This window comes from Cervus elaphus, chromosome 16 (assembly GCF_910594005.1).
Source record: "Cervus elaphus chromosome 16, mCerEla1.1, whole genome shotgun sequence".
NCBI classification, from domain to species: domain Eukaryota; kingdom Metazoa; phylum Chordata; class Mammalia; order Artiodactyla; family Cervidae; genus Cervus; species Cervus elaphus.
Window position 1 is genome coordinate 25,734,688 of NC_057830.1, and position 26,457 is coordinate 25,761,144.

The 26,457-nt window shown below is 38.9% G+C and overlaps 1 protein-coding gene across 9 annotated transcripts in view; it reads right to left on the minus strand.

Annotated features, from left to right (window-relative positions):
* ZNF169 (zinc finger protein 169) overlaps positions 1-26,457 on the minus strand; it is an 88,918-nt gene that overhangs the window by 24,178 nt on the left and 38,283 nt on the right. For 2 of the 9 annotated variants that reach the window (XM_043927637.1, XM_043927632.1), the window contains exons 1-2: positions 25,903-26,229; positions 15,759-15,844 (exon numbers count right to left, since the gene is read on the minus strand). In XM_043927637.1, the coding sequence (XP_043783572.1) occupies positions 15,759-15,836 (78 nt within the window). In that variant the 5' untranslated portion in view covers positions 15,837-15,844; positions 25,903-26,229. The other 7 variants (XM_043927635.1, XM_043927636.1, XM_043927633.1 and 4 more) reach the window with 6 other exon arrangements.

The following is a 26,457-nucleotide window of genomic DNA, read 5'->3' on the forward strand; positions in this document are numbered from 1 at the left end:
ATTTGATCTCTGGTTCCTCTGCCTTTTCTAAAATCAGCTTGAACATCTGGAAGTTCACAGTTCACGTATTGTTGAAGCCTGGCTTGGAGAATTTTGAGCATTACATTACTAGCATGTGAGATGAGTGCAATTGTGTGGTAGTTTAAGCATTCTTTGGCATTGCCTTTCTTTGGGATTGGAATGAAAACTGACCTTTTCCAGTCCTGTAGCCACTGCTGAGTTTTCCAAATTTGCTGGCATTTTGAGTGCAGCACTTTCACAACATCCTCTTTTAGGATTTAAAATAGCTCAACTGGAATTCCATCACCTCTACTAGCTTTGTTCTTAGGGATACTTCCTAAGGCTCACTTGACTTCACATTCCATGATGTCTGGCTCTAGGTGAGTGATCACACCATCATGATTATCTGGGTCATGAACATCTTTTTTGTATAGTTCTTCTGTGTATTCTGGCCACCTCTTCTTAATATCTTCTGCTTCTGTTAGGTCCATACCATTTCTGTCCTTTACTGAGCCCATCTTTGCATGAAATGTCCCCTTGGTATCTCTAATTTTCTTGAAGAGATCTCTAGTCTTTCCCATTCTATTGTTTTCCTCTATTTCTTTGCACTGATCGTTGAGGAAGGCTTTCTTATATCTCCTTGCTCTTCTTTGGAACTCTGCATTCAAATGGGTATATCTTTCCTTTTCTCCTTTGCTTTTTGCTTCTCTTCTTTTCACAGCTATTTGTAAGGCCTCCTCAGACAGCCATTTTGTCTTTTTTTTTTGTATTTCTGAATTCTTTTATTTTTTTTATTTTTTATTAGTTGGAGGCTAATTACTTCACAACATTTCAGTGGGTTTTGTCATACATTGATATGAATCAGCCATAGATTTACACGTATTCCCCATCCCGATCCCCCCTCCCACCTCCCTCTCCACCCGATTCATCTGGGTCTTCCCAGTGCACCAGGCCCGAGCACTTGTCTCATGCATCCCACCTGGGCTGGTGATCTGCTTCACCATAGATAGTATACATGCTGTTCTTTCGAAATATCCCACTCTCACCTTCTCCCACAGAGTTCAAAAGTCTGTTCTGTACTTCTGTGTCTCTTTTTCTGTTTTGCATATAGGGTTATCATTACCATCTTTCTAAATTCCATATATATGTGTTAGTATGCTGTAATGTTCTTTATCTTTCTGGCTTACTTCACTCTGTATAATGGGCTCCAGTTTCATCCATCTCATTAGAACTGATTCAAATGAATTCTTTTTAACGGCTGAGTAATATTCCATGGTGTATATGTACCACAGCTTCCTTATCCATTCATCTGCTGATGGGCATCTAGGTTGCTTCCATGTCCTGGCTATTATAAACAGTGCTGCGATGAACACTGGGGTGCACATGTCTCTCTCAGATCTGGTTTCCTCAGTGTGTATGCCCAGAAGTGGGATTGCTGGGTCATATGGCAGTTCTATTTCCAGTTTTTTAAATCTCCACACTGTTTTCCATAGTGGCTGTACTAGTTTGCATTCCCACCAACAGTGTAAGAGGGTTCCCTTTTCTCCACACCCTCTCCAGCATTTATTGCTTGTAGACTTTTGGATAGCAGCCATCCTGACTGGCGTGTAATGGTACCTCATTGTGGTTTTGATTTGCATTTCTCTAATAATGAGTGATGTTGAGCATCTTTTCATGTGTTTGTTAGCCATCTGTATGTCTTCTTTGGAGAAATCAGACAGCCATTTTGAAGCCTAGATTACTGACTTGAGATTTCCTGTTTTCTCACATATACATTTAATGCTACAAGTTTTTCTCTCATGACTGCTTTGGCTGCATCCCACATACTTTGATATATCATATTTTCCTTTTCATTCACTTTTATGCATGTTTTGATTTCTCCTGAGACATCATTTTTGGTGAACAGATTATTTAGAAGTCTGTTATTTTCTAAGTGTTTATAGAGATTTTTCTGTTAACTTTCTCTTACTGATGTCAAATTTGATTCCATTGTGGTCAAACAACATATTTCGTTCAATTTAAACTTTTTAAAATTTCTTAAGGTAAACAAATTATTGTGTCTTATATGTTGTTTTGAGCCCAGGAAATGTCTATGTTGGTATAGTCACCCCTCAGCACTCACGGAGAAGTGGTTCCAGAACCCCCCTCAAAATCTACAGATGTCCAAATCCCCTATATAAAACATGGTATTTGCATGTAACCTACACACATCTTCCTATATACTTTAAGTCATCTCTAGATTACTTATAATGCTTAACACAATGTCAGTGCTATGTAAGCAGTTGCTAGTCACAGAAAATTCCAATTTTGCTTTTTGGAACTTTCCAAATTTTTTTTTTCTTTTTTTACTTTTTGATCAGCAACTGGTTGAATCTGCAGATATGGAACCCTTGGAAAAGCAGGTTAACTGTAAGAATATGCATTTTGCTATTGTTAGGTGAAATGTTCTATAAATGTTAATTCAATTCTATTGGTTGACAGTGTTGAGCTCTTACTGATTTGGGCCTAATTATTCTCTATAACATGAATAGAAAAGTGTTGAAATCTCTTATTGTTGACTTGTTTATTTCTCCTTTCAGTTTTCTCTTCACATCTTTTGAAGCTCAGTTATTTGATGCATATACACTGGTGCTTAGTCATTCAGTTGTGTCCAACTCTTTCCAACCCCTTGAACTGTAGCCCACCAGGCTCCTCTGCCCATGGGGTGTTTCAGGCAAGAATACTGGAGTGGGATGCCATTTCCTCCTCCAGGGGATCTTCCCAACCCAGGGATCAAACCAGAATCTCCCCTGCATTGCAGGTGGATTCTCTACCACTGAGCCATGGGGGAAGCCGATGCATACACATTAAGGACCCCAATGTCTTCCTGATGAAGTGACCCACTTATTGTTCTCTGTGTCTGATAATTTCCTTTGAAGTCTATCTTACTTGATATTAATATAGGCACCCTTGCTCTCCTTTGACTAATGTCTGTATCTTCTTTTTAATCTTTTAAAATCTTTTTTATCTTTATTAAAATTAAACTCTTTATTATCTTTATTAAAATCTTTTAAATCCTTTTTATCTTCTTTTTAATCCTTCTTTTTCTAACCTGCCTATGCTGTTACATTTGATGCTTCATTTAGATAGCATATAGAGTCTTTTCTTAATGTCAGTCTCTCTTAGTTGGTGTATTTAAACCATTTTAATTTTGTTCCCTCTGCTTATGTTTTCTTATTACTGACTTATTGTCAGTTACTTGAATTTTCTTTTTAACATTCTCTTTTATCTATATTGTTTTTTAGTGTACCTCTTTGTATAAATTTTTTAGTAGTTGCTCTAGGTTCTAACTTATAGGTCTACTTGTTTTGTCATTTTACCAGTTTGAACTATGAAACTTAACCTCCCATTACATCCTCTTGTCCTTTCTGTTTAAACTGTCATTAAATTATAATCATTATATCTTCTTTCTGTAGTAAGCCTTTTATCAATATATGATATCTTTCTTCATCTTGTTATCTTTCCCTAATTTAAAATATAGTTTGTCTCAATACAGCTATCTCAACTCTTTTTTGGTTACTATTAGTATGAAACATCTTTTCCATTCTTTTACTTTCAACCTCGTTATATCGATATATCTAAAGTAAGTCTCTTGTAGACAGCCACACATAGATCTTGTTTTTCTTTTTTAAATCCAAACTGCTAACCTAGGCCTTTTGACTGGGGAGTTTATACTACTTGCATTGAATGTGTTTATTGAAAAGGAAGGATTTTCCTTTGCCATTTAGCCACTTGTTTTCTGTGTATGTCTTTTGTTCAATTCCTCCATTGCTGCCTTTAAAAAAATTTTTTTTCTTGTGTTTTTTTTACCTTTATCCCCTTCTTTTATTTTCTGTATATTTTTAAGTAGTTTCTTAGTGGTTAATACGTTAACATTTTTAACCTGTAAAAGTCTACTAACTTAGTTTCAATAGTATACCAGCATGCTTGCTCCTATATTTTTCCATCCCTCTCCCCTTATTTTGTAATTGTCCAAGATTACATCTTTATACCATGTATGCTCACTAATATAGATGTATACTTTCTGTGTTTGCCTGAAACCATATAGAAAAAGCAGAAGTCATAAACTACACAAAAAAAGCACAATAATGCTGGCTCTTACACTAGCTTACGCACTAGTATTCACTTCTCTTCCTAATGGTTTACAATAACTACCTAGTGTATTTTCACTTCAACCTGAATTTTTGTTTTTTTGGTTCAGGGTTTTTAAAGAGCAGGTCTATCATTAATGAGCTCTCTCAGGTTTTGTTTAAACTAACATCTTGATTTATCCTTCATTCTTCAAGAACAACTTGCCAGACAGAGAATTCTTAGTTGACAGTGTTTCTTCCAAGATTTAAAATATGTGATCCCCCTGACTGGTGACCTCCACGGGCTCTGATGAAAAATTGTCTATTAATCTATTTTAGGGTCTTTTGCAGGTAACAAACAACTTCTTACTTGCTGTTTTCAAAATTCTGTCTTTGGGTTTTGACAATTTGACTAATATGTCCTAGTGTGGTTTTTTTTTTTTTTTTTTTTTAGTTTATCTTACTTGGAGTTCGTTGAGTGTCTTGGATGTATAGATTTATGTCTTTCATCAAACATGGGAAGTTTCTGGATATTATTTCTTGAAATTTTCTCTCTTCTTTCCTTCTGCAATTTCCATTATGTGTATGTAAAGTAAACCTGATGGTGTTACACAGGTCTTTCAAGAACTGTTCATATTTTACTAATCTTTTCTTTCTGTTCCTCAGAATGGGTAACTTCAATTGAACTATTTCCAAGTGGCACAGACTTAATTTTCCTTGTTTAAATATGTTGTTGAACCCCTATAATGAATTTTTCAGTTCAGTTATTGAACTTGCAGCTCCAAGACTTCTATATGGTTCTTTTTTATAAATTCTCTCTATTGAGATTCTCTATTTGTTCAAATATTGTTGACTTAGTTCTTTTCATTCCACGTCCTCGGCTTCCTTTAGTTCTTCATGCATATTTAAGCTAGTTGATTTAAAGTTTTTGTGCCAGGGCTTCCTCATGGGTAGTCGGTAGGCAGGCAGTTTAAAATGGGATGGGATAGAAGAATGTGAATATGCATTATCCTTCAAGGAAAGAAAGGCTATTCATAAGTTGTCAAGGCTGCCAATCCCACCACAGGTCAAGGGACAAGGCTGCCACTCTTTGCTTACATCAGAGCCTCTCAAAGAGCCACAGAGGCAGGGTCACCCCTCTGAGCTCAAGGGGCCTTGCCAACCCAGTGCTGAAAGAGATCTGAGATGGATTTGAATCCTTTCTTTTCCTATACTGTGACATCCATAAGGTTTCTCTCTGGTGTGAAATTGCTAATGTGGAAGATCAGAATTTTGACTCACGCTTTTAAAATATTCAGTACACTTGTAAAGTTTCTCTTTTTACAACTGAGAATGAATCCTCTAATATTGAGTAAGTTTTGCGCTTTCAATGAAGCATTTATTTCCATTATCACACATACAAGGTTCTCACCAGAATGAATTTTCTGATGTTGTCTGAGCTCATAACTGAATCTGAAGCCTCTGCCATAAACGACACATTTCCACAAATGTGGGTTCTTCTTCCTGAAGTATCACTCTCCTTGTAGGAAAGTCTGAGTTTAGACTTATCTTACACTCATCAAATCCCTTGGTTCTTGTTACTGAAGAATTTTGGGAGACATGGTCACTTGCCAGAAATAAAAGAGTTTCTCAGGGAAGGTCTTGGAGAAGCCTAACCTAAGCCAGTGTTACAAGCTTTCCCCAAACCGGGCTCCCAAGGACAATGCCTCAAGACCATTCCCAGTACCAAGAAGAAACCCATTATCTGAGATTTCTTCTTTCACAAAATAAGATGGTTTGTCTTCATCTTTATTGCAGAATTTGCTTTATGTTGTATACATGAATTTTCTATTCAACATTAGTCCATTAAAGGCAGAGCCTATGATGTTTCTGTCCTGAAATTCTCTTCCTCATTAAGCAAAGGAGACCTTGGGTTTTGGCCCAATGTGCCTGATAACAAGAAATATAGATAAAGTCCAAAGTGGTTTATCAGCCAATTGGCAAGGTAGCACTGTGGCTACAAAAAGCTGCCTCTATCCAAGTCTAAGAAAGCAAGCAGGTGATGGCTCTGGGGTATTTGTTCCAGTAAATTCCCAACTACTAAGCCTACTTGCATGTCCTCAGTGCTTATTAGAGACCCTGAGCTTCCACAATAAGGAACAGAAAGTGAAATAGCAGAGAAAATATGGGCGCCCAATCGGCAATACTGTCTTCCTCTCAGTCCCTCTAGGGACACTTCATGGATCTTCAAGTTGGACACTAGGGGTGGGGCTAGCCCCAAGAGTGATGGATGACAAGGCTAGAAGGCTGGCAAGGCAGAACTACTCAGTTAGCCTCCCACAAGTTTTGATAAGTTATATTTCCATCATCAGTCTGTTTGAAATATTCTCTAATTTCTCTTAAAATTTCTTCTTTGATGTAATGATAGCAAGGAATGTGTTGTTAATTTCCAGTATTTGAAATTTACTTAGATATCTTATTGTTGACTCCTAACACAATTCTCTTAGTCACAGAGTATATACTTTGTATTCTTTGGATCTTTTTAAATGTGTTAAGATTTCCTTTATAGAACCCCATGTAGTCCATTTTGGTGAGCATACCAAATGTACTCGAAAAGAATGTGTATTCTGCAGTTGTAGGGTGGTGTACTCTATAACTATCAACCAGGATAACACAGTTGCTAGTTTTCTTCAGATTATCTACGACTTTACTAAATTTTACCTCATTGTCCTATCAATTACTCAGAGGAGAGTCTTTTCCTCCCTTTAATTCTGGCAATTATTTTGAAGTTTTGCTATTTTGAGTAATTATATACACACAAAATTGTTATGTCCTCCTGATGACATGACCTCTTTATCATTCCAAAATGTTCTTCTTTCCCTTTGTCTAGCAGTTCATTTTATCTGATAGCTAATAATGCTATTTTCCTTTCCTCACTGAGCATAGTTAATATAGAGACTTTAAAGTTCTTGTCTGGAAATTTAATCCCCAGGGTGAATTATAGTATGTAATATTAAAAAAAAAATTAAACTTTAGGGACTTCCCTGGTAGTCTAGTAGAAATCTAGAGATTTCCCTGGTTGTAAATCTGCCTTCCAATGCAGGGGACACAGGTTTGATCCCTGGTCAGGGAACTAAGCTCCCACAAGCCGCAGGGCAACTAAGCCCATGCTCTGCAACTAGAGAAAGCCAATGCACCAAACAGCCTGTGTGCCACAATAAAGTCCAAGTATAGCCAAAATAAAAATTTTTTAAATAAAAGAAAAATTACATTTAAAACATGAGTAAGATTCAGAATAGACATGGAAAAAGCAGAGGGCTAAAAATCAAGATGAGGCATGTAGAGAGGAAGGGAACACAGATACCCTAAGATGGAAAGGGAGAAAGCCTATGATATGGGAAGGGAAAAACATCTCTCAGGAGGGAAAGGAAAGCTAGTGGTAGTAGAATAGAGAGCAGAGGTGTTAGAGCATCTTGATGGTTTTAAAAGCAGACAAAAAACCAGATACTCTACTATAGAATTGTAACTCATGATTTAAAACATTCATCACTCTTCACCTGGCCATATTTTTGGGATCTTTCTTCACTTGGCCATATTTTGTGGTAAGTCCAAAATTCACTTCATGAATAAAATTTCCCATAGAAACAATTCTCAAACATTGAGAACAGGTTAAATTTCTAATGACTGAGAAACAGCGGTATGGAATAGTGAAAATCTATTAATGCTTTAACCTAGAGAGTTATTGATTTGAATGTGAACATTTGTGATTTCTTCACTTTAAAGGTATGATAGTGGTGTAGTCACTAGTTTTAAAATACTATAATTTTATCATTAAAACTTGTCAGATGCACACAGACCAAAAATATTAATTAAATTCTAGTGACAGGAATAATTGAAATATCCATCAATTGATAAATGGCTTATATCCACACAATGGAATATTATTCAACCTTAAAGAAGAATGAAGTATTACTGGTTTGGGCTACAATGTGGATGAATCTTGAAAATATTATGCTAAGTGAAAGAAAACAGCCACAAAACACCATATATTATATGATTCCACTTACATACAGCATCCAGAACAACCAAATGTATACAAATAGATTAGTGGTTGTCAAGAGCTGGGGGATGGGAGAATGGGGAGTGCAGGATTCCTCTGAGTGAAGGATTCCTAATGAGTGCAGGATTTCTCTGGAGTGCTGCTGCTAAGTCGCTTCAGTCGTGTCCAACTCTGTGCGACCACATAGACAGCAGCCCACCAGGCTCCTCTGTCCTTGGGATTCTCCAGGCAAGAATACTAGAGTGGTTGCCATTTCCTTCTCCAATGCATGCATGCATGCTAAGTTGCTTCAGTCATGTCTGACTCTGTGTGACCCTACGAACAACAACCCACCAGGCTGTTCCATCCACAGGATTCTCTCGGCAAGAATACTGGAGTGAGCTGCCATTTCCTTCTCCACCTCTGGGGTGGGAGGGGTCTGAAAACATTATGGAACTAGACAGTGGTGAATGTTCCACAACTTTGTGAATATACTAAACTCTACTGAATTGCACCCTTTAAAAAGGCAAATTTCATTGCCATTTATATCTCAATGAAAACTTTTCAAAATGTTTCATTCCCATGTGATAGGTAAACCCCCAAATAAGCTGGGAGTCTTACAAGAATGGAAGCTGTGCTGTAGGTCACACTGTCTAGACTATCAGAGGCTCCTGCACACAGGAGATAATCAAAACAATTCTTTTAAGACTAAATAAAAGATTGCTAACTTCTTACTAGTTAGTAGCCTATAGGTACAACCCCCTTCTATGTCACAATTTTAATGCATATTCCAATTTCTCCTCTCAGGCAAAAACCCATAGGAAAAATGTCTAAATGTCATTATATACAGATCAGAAAATTCTATGTAATTCAGAACTGACATAAAACAAAGTAACTGAAAATGCAATTTAGAGAACCTAAAATATGTAATCAAATCTCTTACGATAATACAGTGGAAGTGACAAGCAGATTCAAGGGATTAGATCTGATAGAGTGCCTGAAGAAGTATGGACGGAGATTTGTGACACTGTACAGAAGGCAGTGATCTAGACCATCCCCAAGAAAAAGAAATGCAAAAGGCAAAATGGTTGTCTGAGGAGGCATTACAGACAGCTGAGAAAAGAAGAGAAGCTAAAGGACAGGAGAAAAAGAAAGATATACCCATTTGAATGCAGAATTCCAAAAAATAGCAAGGAGAGATAAGAAAGCCTTCCTCAGTGATCAGTGCAAAACAATAGAGGAAAGCAACAGAATGGGAGAGACTAGAGATTTCTTCAAGAAAATCAGAGATACCAAAGGAACATTTCATGTAAAGATGGGCACAGTAAAGGACAGAAATGGTATGAACCTAACAGAAGCAGGAGATATTAAGCAGAGGTGGAAAGAATATACAGAAGAAATATACAAAAAAGATCTTTATGACCCAGATAACCATGATGGTGTGATCACTCACCTAGAGCCAGACATCCTGGAACGTGAAGTCAAGTGGGCCTTAGGAAGCATCTCTACTAACAAAGCTAGTGGAGGTGAATATATGTAAATTTCTATGTCTCAAATAACAAACAGCTAAACAAACCAGCAAAACAAACCCATTGTTCTTTTTTCTTTCAGAATAAGTTATGATCAGGTCCCATCATGAAACAAGTATGTTATGAGTGCCGTATATCTGCAAGTATGGAGACTTCTTAAAAGCAAAGCTACTCAGTCCTGCCAAAGCACCAAAATCACAATTAGGTGTTGAACAATCATCAACAGGAGGATGTTGGAACTCACCAAAAAAAGATATCCCATGTCCAGAGACAAAGAAGAAGCCGCAACTAGATGTAGGAAGAGCACAAACACAAAATCAAATCCCATACCCATTAGGTGGGTGACCAACAATCTGGAGAATGATATTACCAAAGTTTTCCCACTGTTTTGACAGTTCTGAGCCCCACATCCAGCTTCCCAGCCTGGAGATCCAGCAAAGGAACTGAGAATCCCCAGCGAATCTGATTTTGAAGGTCAGTGGGATTCAATTACAGGACTTCCACAGGACTGAAGGATACAAAGACTCCACTCTGGGAGGACACAAACAAAATCTGGACATGCCAAAACCCAGGGAAAAGGAGCAGTGACTTGCTTGTGTTGAGGGTCTGCTGTGGAGGTGTGGGTCAGCAGTGGCTAACCATAAGGATGGGGGCAAAGGCAGCAGCAGTCCTGGAAAAGGTCCTTTCGCCTAAGTCCTCTTGGTTCAGTTCAGTCGCTCAGTCATGTCCGACTTTTTGCGACCCCATGAATCACATCACGCCAGGCCTCCCTGTCTATCACCAACTTCCGGAGTTTACCCAAACTCATGTCCATCGAGTCAGTGGTACCATCCAGCCATCTCATCCTCTGTCGTCCCCTTCTCCTCCTGCCCCCAATCCCTCCCAGCATCAGGGTCTTCCAATGAGTCAACTCTTCACATGAGGTGGCCAAAGTATTGGAGTTTCAGCTTCAACATCAGTCCTTCCAATGAACACTCAGGACTGATCTCCTTTAGAATGGACTGGTTGGATCTTCTTGCAGTCCAAGGGACTCTCAAGAGTCTTCTCCAACACCACAGTTCAAAAGCATCAATTCTTCTGCACTCAGCTTTCTTTCTTGCAGTCCAAGGGACTCTCAAGAGTCTTCTCCAACACCACAGTTCAAAAGCATCAATTCTTCTGCACTCAGCTTTCTTCACAGTCCAACTCTCACATCCATACATGACTACTGGAAAAACCATAGCCTTGACTAGATGGACCTTTGTTGACAAAGTAATGTCTCTGTTTTTTAATATGCTATCTAGGTTGGTCATAACTTTCCTCCCAAGGAGTAAGCATCTTTTAATTTCATAGCTGCAATCACCATCTGCAGTGATTTTGGAGCCCCAAAAAATAAAGTCTGACCATGTTTCCACATCTATTTCCCATGAACTGATGGGACCAGATGCCAAGATGTCCTTTTCATTACAGGGGACCGGAATGCAAAAGTAGGAAGTCAGGAAACACCTGGAGTAACAGGCAAATTTGGCCTTGGAGTACAGAATGAAGCAGGGCAAAGGCTAATAGAGTTCTGCCAAAAGAACGCACTGGTCATAGCAAACACCCTCTTCCAACAACACAAGAGAAGACTCTACACATGGACATCACCAGATGGTCAACACCAAACTCAGAATGATTATATTCTTTGCAGCCAAAAATGGAGAAGCTCTATACAGTCAGCAAAAACAAGACTGGGAGCTGACTGTGGCTCAGATCATGAAATCCTTATTGCCAAATTCAGACTTAAATTGAAGAAAGTAGGGAAAACGACTAGATCTGATAGACAGAGTGCCTGATGAACTATGGATGGAGGTTCCTGACATTGTACAGGTGACAGGGATTAAGACCATCCCCATGGAAAAGAAATGCAAAAAATCAAAATGGCTGTCTGAGGAGGCCTTACAAAAGCTGTGAAAAGAAGAGAAGTGAAAAGCAAAGGAGAAAAGGAAAGATATACCCATTTGAATGCAGAGTTCCAAAGAAGAGCAAGGAGATACAAGAAAGCCTTCCTCAGTGATCAATGCAAAGAAATAGAGGAAAACAATAGAATGGGAAAGACTAGAAGTCTCTTCAAGAAAATTAGAGATACTAAGGGAACATTTCATGCAAAGATGGGCTCAATAAAGGACAGAAATGGTATGGACCTAACAGAAGCAGAAGATATTAAGAAGAGGTGGCAAGAATACACAGAAGAACTATACAAAAAAGATCTTCATGACCCAGATAATCACGATGGTGTGATCACTCACCTAGAGCCAGACATCCTGGAATGTGAAGTTAAGTGGGCCTTAGGAAGCATCACTACGAACAAAGCTAGTGGAGGTGATGGAATTCCAGTTGAGCTATTTCAAATCCTAAAAGATGATGCTGTGAAAGTGCTGTACTCAGTATGCCAATAAATTTGGAAAACTCAGTAGTGGCCACAGGACTGGAAAAGTTCAGTTTTCATTCCAATCCCAAGGAAAGGCAATACCAAAGAATGCTCAAACTATCACACAATTGCACTCATCTCACACACTAGTAAAGTAATGCTCAAAATTCTCCAAGCAAAGCTTCAGCAATACGTGAACCGTAAACTTCCAGATGTTCAAGCTGGATTTAGAAAAGGCAGAGGAACCAGAGATCAAATTGCCAACATCCGCTAGATTACCGAAAAAGCAAGATAGTTCCAGAAAAACATCTATTTCTGCTTTATTGACTATGCCAAAGCCTTTGACTGTGTGGATCACAAGAAACTGTGGAAAATTCTGAAAGAGATGGGAATACCAGACCACCTGACCTGCCTCTTGAGAAACCTGTACGCAGGTCAGGAAGCAACAATTAGAACTGGACATGGAACAACAGACTGGTTCCAAATAGGAAAAGGAGTACGTTAAGGCTATATATTGTCACCTTGCTTATTTAACTTATATGCAGAGTACATCATGAGAAACGCTGGTCTGGAAGAAGCACAAGCTGGAATCAAGATTGCCAGGAGAAATACCAATAACCTCAGATATGCAAACACCACCACGCTTATGGCAGAAAGTGAAGAGGAACTAAAGAACCTGTTGATGAAAGTGAAAGAGGAGAGTGAAAAAGTTGGCTTAAAAGCTCAACATTCAGAAGTCCTCTTGAAGGTCACCATTAACCCTGCAATAGAGTCCACAGACCCCAGGGCTGAGCTGCCTCAGGCCAAATCCCACCCATCAGCAGATAATTGCATTAAAGTTTTACTAAGCATGCCTCTGCCCACCAGAGTAAGACCCAATTTTTCTCACCACCAGCCTCTCCCATGAGGAAGCTTATACAAGCTTCTCAGCCTCCTCCATCAGAGGGCAAACAGAAGAAGCAAGAACTACAATCCCACAATAGCTAGAAAACCACTAGTAGCTAGAAAGTTAACCAGGATGAAAAAGCAGAGGGTTTTGTCCCAGATGAAGGGACAAGTAAAGTTCCAGAAAAACAACCAAATGAAAAAAAAAATCAGAATATTGATAGTGAAGATGATCTAGGATCTCAGAAAAAGAATGGAAGCAAAGATTGAGAAGATGCAAGAAATATTTATCAAAGACCTAGAAGAACTAAAGAACAAACACAGATGAACAATACACTAGAAGAACTCGAGAGCAGAATAACTGAGGCAGAAGAACAGATAAGTGACCTAGAGGACAGAATGGTAGAAATCACTACCACAAAACAGAATATAGAAAAAAGAATAAAAAGAAATGAAGACAGTCTAACTCACCTCTGGGACAACATTAAATACACCAACATTCACATTATTGGGGTCCCAGAAGGAGAAGAGGGAAAGGACCTGAGAAACTACTTGAAGAGATAACAGCTGAAGATTTGCCTAGCATGGGAAAGAGAACAGTAAACCAAGTCCAGGAAGCACAGAGCATCCCCGGCAGGATAAACTCAAGGAGGAGCACACTAAGACAACATAGTAATCAAATTGACAACAATTAAAGACAAATACAAAATATTAAAAGCAACAAGGAAAAAACAACAAATAACATACAAGGGAACCCACATAAGGTCATCAGATGATATCTCAACAAAAACTCTACAAGCCAGAAGGGAATGACATGATATATTTAAAGTGATGAAAGGGAAGAACCTACAACCAAGAATACTCTACCAGCAAAACTCTCCTTCAGATCTGATAGAGAAATCAAAATCTTTCCAGACAAGCGAAAGTTAAGAGAATTCAGCACCACCAAATCAACTTTACAACAAATACAAAAGGAACTTCTCCAGGCAGAAAACATGAGAAGGAAAAGGCCTACAGAAAATGAGACCAAAATAATTAAGAAAGTGGTAAAAGGATCAGACATATCAATAATTTCCTACTATTGTGTGAAAATTGTATAAATTTTAATTATGCTGAATCGGTTCACAGTGCTTTTCAGATCTACTATACCCTTCTATTTCTCTATATTCTATTAATTTATGAGAGTTTGAAACTCCAACTAAAAATCTTAACTTCTCTACTTAAAAAAATAATTATAATATATAGTGGAACTATATGTAACATTGTTCTGTATTTTCCAAGTCTCCTGTGAACATGTTATCATACTTCCACAATTAAAAAAAATTAAAAATTAAAAAATAAAAACAAAGCTACTCAGATGCTCATGCCCTGGGATCAATTTTTAATGAATGAATAAAAGGAAAAAAATGTATATTGAGCGATGATGGTCATAGACAGGATATGGTTCAGGGTGTGCTAAGGATCCCACAGGAAGGGGCAGGAAAGTAATGTTCCATTTTGGCCAAGAATGTTTCTCTATTAACATCAGTAATGGTAAAGAGAAACCTATAAAAGAAATTCCCCCCCCCAAACACCTTAGGAAACATGCTGAATTGCATGTACTGCATAAACATTTTCTCTCAAATAAAAGATTTTATAATTGAGGGACATACAGCCCTCAATGGTATCTGATAACATCAAAATCAATTATTTTTAACTGATACAGTAACAGGCAAATACCTACCATATGAACTCAGCATTAAGAGCAAGTTCAGATCTAACAAAAAAATTTTACACTTGTCATATTTTTTATGACAGGCAACACAAAATTTAATTAGAATAACTGATACTATTTTTTGTAACTGATAATAATCAACAGAAGTATCCTACCTGGCGTCTGTTTAGGCAGTCAGTAAATGTTAACTCCATTTGATTATGTCAAGGTCACAAACTGCCTAGTCTTAGGGATTAGAAAATCTTTCCTTTACGACATACATTCATTCAGTGACTACTTATGGCAAACTTCTCAAAATCCTTCAAACCTAACTTGTTCCAAGTTCAAGCCCAAACTCCTCAGCCTGGATTTCAGGATTCTGGTTGAACTACTTCCATTCAGACTCAGAGTGGGTAAAAGCAAAACCTGCAGAGCCGAGGCAAGTAATGAATGAATGAAGCAGGCACTTCAGCAATGGGGTCAAGGGGCACAAGAGGCTGTGACTACACCATGGGAATGCTGTTTGGTTCCAGCTACTTGTCATATGCACCAAGAATGTGGACTCAGGACTTAGGTGTATTCTTCCAATTTTTAAGTGTGGAAAACTCATTTAAATATAAAGCATGGGGCCAGCCAAATTATAGCTACCCATGAATCACCAGCAGACAGCAGGTCAGTATCCTCTCCTCTACACAGAGAAAACTGATGTAACAAAAGGCCACGGACTGCTCCAAGCTTTCCATATGATGAGCGACAGCCTGCAGATCTCAGAGACGGGCTAGGCTTCCAGTCACATTCTCACAGAAATACATTCCTTCAGCTCTTCAACTTGCCAAATCTTCAGGGGCAGCTCAGGCAGCTCCTCCTTTGAAAGCCTTCCTTCACTCTTTTAGGCCCTGGAATCACTGGGCACATAACCATGATTGTGTTTTAACTGTGCTGATGACAATTTACTACTTGATGAATGTATAGCTCATGAATGGACCAGAGGAGTCTGAGAAAAGGCTCCAGGTAAGACAAGTCACACCTCCAAGATCAAGGCTAGGTACAGCCTAACACCATCAAGGCAGCTCCAGTAAAAGATAAAAGAAATGGGTCCATCCTATAAAAGCTAGGAAGAAATTTTAGGACTCACCTCATCCCTAGTAGTCAGGAGCCCTGGGACCATGTTCTTAGTCTGGTGAGTGCTCTTCTTAGAGAAGACTTGTTGCATAGGCAGAACTGGAGAAAGAGAAGAGAAGTAAAGGGATGTGTGGGAGGAATACCCATCTATCCAGCCTCCCAGTTTAGCAGAGGCAAGGAGGAGGTAAGGAAAGCAGGCTGAAGATGGCATTAGAGGCACCCCTTCTTTTTTTAATTTAAAAAACTATGTCTTATTGGCATATATTTGACACACAATTACACACATATTTAAAGTATACAGCTTAGTAAGTCTGAAATACTTATACACTTGTGAAAACATCACAACACTGAGGAGAGTAAATTTATCAGTCATTTCCAAAAATGACCAATGTGCTCGTTTGTAATCTTTCACTCCCCTCCCCAATAGCATTGATCTGCATTTTGTCATCAAAGATTTCTTACATTTGCATTTTCCAGAGTTTTTTCCTTAATTTATTTAAATTGGAGGATAATTGCTTTACAATATTGTGTTGACTTCGTCCATACATCAACATGAATCAGCCATAGGTATATATATGTCCCCTCTCTCTTGAACCTCCTCCCACATCCCACCCCATCCCATCCTTTTAGGTTGTCACAGATTATGTTTGAGCTTGATGAGTCACACAGCCAACTCCCACTGGGTATCTATTTTATATATGGTAATGTGCATGTTTCAGTGCTACTCTCTCAATTTGTCCCACCCTCTCCTTCCCCTCTCTGTCCGTAAGTCTGTTCTCAACGTCTGTGTCTCCACTGCTGCCCTGCAAACAGGTACATCAGTGCCATCTTTCTAGATTTCATATATACACATTAATATATGATATTTGTTTTTCTCTTCCTGACTTGCTTCACTCTGCATAATAGGCTCAAGGTTCAACCACCTCATTAGAACTGACTCAAATGTGTTCCTTTTTATGGTTGAGTAATATTCCATTGTATATATGTACCACAACTTCATTATCCGTTCATCTGTTGATGGACATCTACTTTGCTTCCATGTCCAAGCTACTGTAAATAGTGCTGCAATGAACACTGGGGTACATGTGTCTTTTTCAACCATGGTTTTCTCACACTGCATGTCCAATAGTGGGATTGTTGGGTCATATGGTAATTTTATTCCTAGTTTTTAAGGAATTTCCATATTGTTCTCCATAGTGGCTATATCAATTTATATTCCTGCCAACAGTACAAGAGAGCTCCTTTTTCTCCACATCCTCTCCAGCATTTATTGACTGCAGATTTTTTTTTGATGACCAGTGTAAGATGATACCTCATCATAGTTTTGATTTACATTTCTCTAATAATGAGGGATGTTGAGCATCTTTCCATGTGTTTATTAGCCACCTGTTTGTCTTCTTTGGAGAAATGTCTGTTTAGGTCTTCTGCCCACTTTTTCATTGGGCTGCTTGCTTTTCTGATATTGAGTTGTTTGAGCTGCTTATACATTTTGGAGATTAATCCTGTGTCAATTACTTCATCTGAAGTTATTTCTCCCATTCTGAGGGTTGTCTTCTCATCTTATTTATTGTTTCCTTTGCTGTGAGAAGATTTTAAGTTTAATTAGGCCCCACTTGTTTATTTTTTCTTTTAATTTCCATTACTCTAGCAGGTGGGTCATGGAGGATCTTGCTATGATATATGTCACAGAGTGTTCTGCCTATGTTTTCCTTTTAGAGTTTTACAGTTTTGGGTCTTACCTTTAGATCTTTGATCCATTTCAAGTTTATCTTTGTGTATGGTGTTAGGAAGTGTTCTAATGTCATTCTTTTACACATAGCTGTCCAGTCTTCCCAGCTCCACTTATTGAAGAAACTGTCTCTTCTCCACTGTATATTCTTGCCTCCTTTATCAAAATTAAGGTGCCTATAGGCACATGGATTTATTTCTGGGCTTTCTATCTTGTGCCATTGGTCTGTGTTTCTGTTTTTGTGCCAGCATGATACTGTCTTGATGACTGTAGCTTTGTAGTATAGTCTGAAGTCAGGAAGGTTGATTCCTCCAGCTCCATTATTCTTTCTCAAGATTGCTTTGGCTATTCAAGGTCTTCTGTGTTTGCATATGAATTGTGAGACCTTTTGTTCTACTTCTATGAAAAATGCCATGGTAGTTTGATCAGAATTGCACTGAATCTGTAGATTGCTTTGGGTAGTATAGTCATTATCACAATATTGATTCTTCCAATCCAGGAGCAAGGCATATCTCTCCATCTATTTAGGTCATCTTTCTTTCATCAGTGTCCTACAGTTTTCTGTATACAGCTCTTTTGTCTTCCTAGGTAGGTTTATTCCCAGGTATTTTGTTATTTTTGTTGCAATGATAAATGGGATTGATTCCTTAATTTCTTTCTGACTTTTCATTGTTAGTGTATAGGAATACAACTGATTTCTGTGTCTTAATTTTATATCCTGCAAATTTACTAATTTCACTGATTAGGTCTAGCAATTTTCTGACAGTATCTTGAGGCTTTTCCATGTATAGTATCATGTCGTCTTCAAACAGTAAGAGTTCTACCTCTTTTCCAATTCTAGATTCCTTTTATTTCTTTTTCTTCTCTGTTTGCCATGGCTAGGACTTCCAAAACTATGTTGAATATTAGTGGCAAGAGTAGGCCCCCTTGTCTTGTTCCTAGTCTTAGAGGAAATGCTTTCAGATTTTCACCATTGAGGATAATGTTTGCTGTGGGTTTATCATATGTGGATGTTATTATGTTGAGGATTTTTGCATCTATGTTCATCAGTGATATTGGCCTGTAATTTTCTTTCTATGTGATGTCATTATCTGGTTTTGGTATCAAGGTATTGGTGGCCTTGTAGAATGAGTTTGTACATGTTTCTTCCTCTGCAATTTTTTGGAAGAGTTTAAGGACAGGCATTAGCTCTTCTCTAAATAGTTGACAGAATTCACTTGTGAAGCCATCTGGCCTTAGGCTATTGTGTTTTGGGAGATTTCTTCTCACAGTTTCAATTTCAGTGCTTGTGATAGGTTGTCCATAATTTTCTATTTCTTCCTGGTTCAGTCTTGTAAAGTTAAACTTTTCTAAGAATTCATCCATTTCTTCAGGTTGTCCATTTTACTGGCATATATTGTTTGTAATAGTCTCTTATGAGTCTTTGTATTTCTGCATTGTCTGCTGTGACCTCTCCTTTTTCATTTCTAATTTTGCTGATTTGAGGCTTCTCCCTTTTTTTCTTGATGAGTCTGGCTCATGGCTTGTAAATTTTGTTTATCTTCTCGAAGAATCAGTTTTTAGTTTTTTAAATCTTTACTATCGTTTCCTTCATTTCTTTTCATTAATTTCTGCTCTGATCTTTATGACTTCTTTCCTTCTACTAACTTGGGGATTTTTTGATTCTTTTTCCAGTTGTTTTACATGTAAATTAGATTGTCTATTTGATGTTTTTCTTATTTCTTGAGGTAAGATTGTATTGCTATAAACTTCCTTCTTAGAATTGCTTTTGTTGCATACCATAGGTTTTGAGTCATGTCTTTGTTGTTATTTGTTTCTAGGAATTGTTTTATTTCCCCTTTTATTTCTTCAGTGATCTGTTGGTTATTTAGAAACATATTGTTTAATCTGAATGTATTTGTGCTTTTTACAGTTTTTCTCCTGTAATTAGTATCTAGTCTCATAGCAGTGTGATTAGAAAAGATGCTTGATACTATATCAATTTTCTTAAATTTACCAAGGCTTGACTGGTAACCCAAGATGTGATCTATCCTGGAAAATGTTCCATGTGCACTTGAGAAGAAAGTGTATTCTTCTGCATTTAGATACAATGTCCTAAAAATTTCAATTAGGTCCATCTGGTCTAATGTGTCATTTAAGGCTTATATTTCCTTATTAATTTTCTGTTTTGATGATCTGTCCATTGGCATAAGTGGGGTGTTAAAGTCCCCTACAATTATTGTATTACTGTCAACTTCCCCCTTTATGTCTGTTAGTGTTCACCTTATACATTGATATGCTCCTATGTTGGGTGCATAAATACTTACAATTGTTATGTATTCTTGGATTGATCCCTTGATCATCATATAGTGTCCTTCCTTATCTCTTCTATTAATAATATTCTTTATTTCATGGTTTATCTGATTTGAGAATTACTACTCTACTCTTCTTTTGATTTCCATTGGCATGGAATATCTTTTTCTATCCTCTCATTTTCAGTCTGTATGTGTTTCCAGGTCTGAAGTCAGTCTCCTATAGACAGCATACATATGAGTCTTGTTTTTGTGTCCATTTAGCCAATCTGTGTCTTTTGGTTGGAGCATTTCATCCATTTACACTTAAAAGTAATTATTTATGTGTGTGTGTGTGTGTGTGTGTGTGTGTATGTGTGTGTGTGTGTATGTTCCCATTGGCATTTTCTTAATTGTTTTGGGTTTGTTTTTGTAGGTTTCCTTCCCTTATGTTTCCTGCCTATAGAAGTCTCTTTAACATTTGTTGTAAAGCTAGTTTGGTGGTGCTAAATTCTCTTTAACTTTTGCTTGTCTTTAGCTTTTGATTTCTCCATCGATATTCAATGAGATCCTTGCTGGGTAAAGTAATGTTGGTTGTATATTTTTCCCTTTCAGCACTTTAAATGTATCCTGCCATTCCTTTCTGGCCTGCAGCTTCTGCTGAAAGATCAGCTGTTAATCATATGGAGTTTCCTTTGTATGTTACTCGCTGCTTTTCCCTTGTTACTTTTAATATTATGTTTAATCTTTGTTAGTTTGATTAGTATATGTCTTGGTATGTTTCTCCTTGGGTTTAGCCTCAATGGGACTCTCTGGGCTTCTTAACACTTGATGGACTATTTGCTTTCCCACGTTAGGAAAATTTTCAACTATAATCATTTCAAAAATTTTCTCAGACTCTTTCTTCTTCTTTTATTCTTCTGGGACCCCTATAATTTGAATGTTGATGCATTTAATATTTGACCAGATGTCTATGAGATTATCCTCTATTCATTTCATTCTTTTTCCTTTACTCTGCTCTTCAGCAGTTATTTTCACCATTCTATCTTCCAATTCACTTACCTATTGTTCTGCCTCAGTTATTCTGCTATTGATCCCTTCCTGAGTATTTTTAATTTCAGTAATTGTTTTGTTTGTGTCTGTTTATTCTTTATTTTTTCTAAGTCCTTATTGAATGTGTTAACTGATTGTTGCATTTTCTCCATTCTATTTCCAAGGTTTTGGATCATCTTTATTACCATTACTCTGAATTCTTTTCAGGTAGTTTGCTTATTTCCTCTTTGTTTGAGTTTTGAACTTGCTCCTTCATTTGTGCAATATTTCACTGTCTTTTCACTTTTTTTCTAACTTACTGGTTTGAAGTCTCCTTTCCCCAGGTTTTAGGGTCATAGTTCTTCTTTTTGGTCTCTGTCCTTGGTGGTTGAAATTGGTCCAGCAGTTTGGATAAGCTTCTTATTTGGAGGGACTTATACCTAAATTCTGGTGGAAGGAAGTGAGTTTTTTTCCCTCTGATGGGAAGGGCTATGTGAGGTGCCTTTCTGGGGAGTGTCTGTGGGAAGCCTGTCTGCTGATGACTGGGTTTGTGTTTTCATAATGCTTCTTATTTGGGTGAGGCATCCTGCACTGTGTGTTGCCAGCAGTTAGATGACATCAGGTCTTAGACAGAGGTGGAAGCCTTCGTGGGAGTTCTCAGTAATTAGTACTCCCTGGGATCAGGAGTTCTCTGGCAGTCTAGTGTCCTGGACTCAGTGCTCCTACTCCAGAGAGAGTTGCCCATTCTTAACAGTGTCCTGTACATAAGGCCCCCAGAGCTGCACCAGTGGCAGATTCAGCCCCAATCTCCAGTTGGTAAATGAAGCCCACAGCCCCACCAACTGAGTAAGACTCTATTAAGTCACTGTATGGACTCTATTAAGAGGAAAGGGTCTCATAGTGCCCACAGGTGAGCATTCATGGCGAGAAATGGTGACTTATCATAGTAAAAACAGAAGTTCTCTATCCACATCAGCCTTAAGGACAAGGCCTAGGAAATTCAAAACAGAAAGGGCACTACAGTTCAGACAGAATGTAGATTTGGAGAGAAATTTGAAGCAAGATAGAAGCCATAATCTGGCTCTTCCTTCCCCTCCACTTATATACCCAAGATTTGAAATGTGATATTTGAAAGTAAGAATGGACAGTCATAAAATACCCTAGGTCTTCAGCAAGTCAATTTCATGACAAAATTTTTTAGAGGGGAGATTTTCCTTAACACAAATCCACTTAAGAAATAAACATCATTCTTCAGATGTCATCTATTAGCCTCGACTGACTAATCTGCACAAGTGAAAGTGAATGTATTAGTGGCTCAGTTGTGTCAACTCTTTGCGACTCCATGGACTGTAGCCCGCCAGGCTCTTCTGTACATGGGATTTCCCAGGCAAGAATACTGGAGTGGGTTGCCATTCCCTTCTCCAGGCAATCTTCCCAACCCAGGTATCGAACCTCAGTCTCCTTCACTGCAGGCAGATTCTTTACCATCTGAGCCACTAGGGATCTGAACAAACGAACTGAAAAACATTTTGGGAACTATGAGGGCCAATTCAAATGAATTAGGTATTAGGTGATGTTAGAGAATTATTGTGAATATTGTTACGTAAGATCGTGATATTCTGGATACAAAGAAAAACAAATCATTATTAAGAAATGAAGCTGAAGTGTGGAGAGTAAAATGACATAATTTGCAATTTTTTTTAATGTTAAAACTTCAACAAGTTAATAGTATAAAAAGAGAAAGGTCTTGTGGAATAAAAGGAGACTGAAGAGAGATTCAAATGCCATGTGAGGACCTTATTTAGACATTTTGGAGGCAATCAAGGAAATATGAACACTGATGAGATACTAGATGACATTAAAGAATCGATTTTAATTTTGTTAGGCTTAGGCTAAAGATAGGCTGTGCTGATACTCTCTGCAAATAATTGTTGCTGTGCTTAAAAAAGTTAAAATCTATAACTAACAGCATTTAACAGTAAGAAACTAGATGCTATTCCATTAAGATCAGAAACTAGGCAGGAATGTCACCTTTCACCACTCCTATTCAACATCATGCTGGAATTCCAGGCTAATGTAAGAAGACAAGAAAGAGAAATAACAGGTATACTGACTAAGAAAAAGAAATGAAACTGTCTTTTCTGAAGATAACTTGATTGTCTATGTGGTGGTGGTGTTCAGTCACTAAGTTGTGTCTGACTCTTTGTGACCCCATGCACTATAGCCCACAGGTTCTTCTGTCCATGGAATTTTCCAGGCAAGAATACTAGAATGGGTTGCAACTGCCTTCTCCAGAGGATCTTCCTGACCCCAGGGATCAAGCCCAGGCTCCTGCATTGCAGGTGGATTCTTTACTGACTGAGCCACCAGGGAAGTCCAACTGTCTATGTAGAAAATCCAAGATTTCTTTCTAGAACGTGTGATTATATCAAAGCTTCAGGACACAAGGTTAATATACAAAAATCAACTGCTTTCCTATATGCCAGCCATGAACAGATGGAATTTGAAATCAAAAACATTACAGTAGCATCCAGAAAAATGAAAATACTTAGATATAAATCTTTTAAAAATTTGTATAAGATATACATGAGGAAAACTACAAAACTCTGCTGAAAAAAATAAAAGATCTAAAACAATTGATAGTCCATATTATAGATAGGTGGACTTGATTTGATATTGTTAAAACATCAGTTCTTTCCAACTTGATCTATACATTTAATCCATCAAAATTCCAGCAAGTTACTTTGAAGATGTCAACAAACTGGTTCTAAAGTTTATATGGAAAGGCAAGTGACCAAGAGAGACAACACAATACTGAAGAATAACAAAGTCAGAAGACTGACATGACTAGATTCTAAACTTACTATAAAGCTACAGGAATTAAATATGTGGTAGTGCCAAAAAATAAATTTAAAAAAAATAGACAAACACATCAATGGAACAGAATAGAGCACACAGAAATAGACACACATAAATAAAGTTAACAGAGCAAGAAAAAATTCAATGGAGAACAGACTATCTTTTTATTAAACGGCAGGACTGGAACAACTGAACTTCCACATACACAGACCTTACATCTTCCACAAAAATCAACTTAAAATGCATAACAGACTTAAAGGTAAAGCATGAAACTATAAAACTCCTGGAAAATAACGGGAAAAAATTTAGATGACCAGGGACTTGAAAATGTCTTTTCACATATGACAGCAAAAACAGAATTCATGAAAGAAAAAATAAAATGGTAAGCTGGAGTCTGTTAAGATTCAAAAAATTCTGTTCTATAAAAGATACTAGCAAGAAAATAAAAAGTCAAGTCACAGTCTGGAAAAAATACATGAAGTAAAAAAAATGACAGAGTAGAAAAGAGACACAGAAGCACAATCACTAAGTTAAATCATTTTAACTTAATCACAATCATTAAGTTAAAACAAATAAACAAACAAAAAAAAAAGTCTTGGGCTTCCCTGGTGGCTCAGATGGTAAAGAATCTGCCTGCAATGCAGAAGACCCGGGTTCAGTCCCTGGTTTGGGAAGATCTTCTAGAGAAGGGAACTGCTACCCACTCCAATATTCTTGCCTGGAGAATTCCATGGACAGAGGAGCCTGGAGGGCTACAGTCCATGGGGTCGCAAAGAGTCGGACACAGCTGAGCAACTAACACTTGACTTAGAAAGCACACTGACCACACAGGACTATTGCTCTCAAAACAGTACTCCTCACCATCACTGTTTTGCCAGCACTCCAAGGCCCTGAAAATACAACAGTGTGAATGGATGTGGAGAGAAACAATGCAGGAACAACTGTGAAGATGGAAAGACCTAAATGAGAGCAGAGGAATGTGCCCCAGGACAGCTGTGCAGGAATGCACTCCGTCAAGAACAAGCCTCTCTTCCCGGGACATCACCTGCAGCTCTGTGCCCAAGAGGAGATATGACTTTGGCATAAGATATCAAAGATATATATAAGATATTATAAGATATAAGATATCACACCCTCCTTTAGTACCAAAGACACCATAAGAATAAAACAAGGAAGTACTAGCATCTGAGGCAGGTCGGCCGGGCCCCTAGGAACCCTCTCCTCCCTAACAGGCAGTCCCCTCTGAATGTGAGGGAGCAGACTGCACCAAGGCAAAACCTGGTACAAGAGAAGTAGTTCCAGCCTCAGTATTCTCTCCCAGTTCAGACAGTGGACTGGACACCCGCAAGCCTGCAGTTGAGGAGCACTTAACTAAGGTAAGGTATCAGATACAGGCATGGAAGAGAAACACAGTACAAGGGACAGAATTGGGAAGTGGGTTTTAGAACAAGCCTTCTCTAATGTTATGCTCATAATCCAGCACGACGTTAATCTTCTACGTGCCTATAAAGGTTAGTAAAAACAGAAATGAACATTATATTAACACGTACCAGACCCCTGTTTTACCTCTTTCCACACTCCCAACAGCTCCAGGAGGTTCAGCAGTTTGCCCAAGGACACTCACATATAGGCAGACCTGTATGTGAAATCTCCCTATGGAGGCCAGGGCTCCCACAACAGGCCTGACATAGGCCCTCAGGGAAAGGAAATGCCCAAAGAGATATATACCTGAGGTTGCAGATTTGGGGGAGAAAGAACAGGGCTCTAGTTGAGAAGTGGTGAATCTGTGTGAAGAATCCAGGAGACCTCACAGCTACTTCTGTGCATGTTTATGTTTTCATAAAGCAAAATTTAAAATAAAATTTAAGTCTGGACGTCTTACCACCCTCTTCTCACTCTCTCATCCCCAGTAATTCAGGGAGTCAGCCCACCAGTCCCCTATGGCTTGAACAAAGTTTCCTGCCCTGTGGGCTCCACTCCAAGCTGCTGGAAGAGCCCCAGCATCAGAGGAGTACTTCGGGAGGAGTCTCAGAAGTGAGCACAAGGGTGCCCCACGCAAACGCGGGGTGTCTGACTCCCACCCGGCCCTTCCAACTCCCCCAGGAGCCCGTGGGGCCCGAGGCCGCTGACCCAAGTTCCCCCCACCACCATCGTCAATCAAGGTAAGTCTGAGTGTCTGCCCCATGCGAGCCCTCCCCTCAAAACCTAGGTCCTTAGGGCCAAACGGCACCTCCATCACCAGGTAGGAATCATCCAGCCGCGCTCACCCAGTTAACACCAAGGAAGAATGTCCAAGGCACACATTCAGCAGTGGGGACGTTTGCTCCGGACAAAGGTTTCTTGTGTCCCCCAAGCCACCCGCACCAGTCTCGACCCCTCAGGAAGGGCGCTGAGTACCGAGCACCGCTGGACACTGAGCGACCCGAGACCTCTGCCAACAGCTCCTCCGAGGTGGACTGCGCCTGATCCCGGGGGGGAAAAGAAATCAAACCTCAAAGAACCCGCGGACAGGGCGTACCAAACCTGCCCGCCCTCTCCCGGCTTTCCGGCTTTCCGGCGCCTCTATCCCTCGGACTCAGCAGCCAGAGGCGGGATAGCTCACCACAAGCACTGACAGACTGTCACCACGTCCAAAAATACGACAGCGCGGCTCGAAGTACGCTACCCACAAAACCTCGGGGCGGGGACTACAATACCCAAAGTTCCCCGGGGTGCGAGATCGCACAACCCTAAACGCTCCAGAGCTCAAGACCGCGCTCAGTGAGCTAGAGGCGTGGGACTACACTACCCACAATGCCCCCGGGGGAGGGCATGCCTACCAA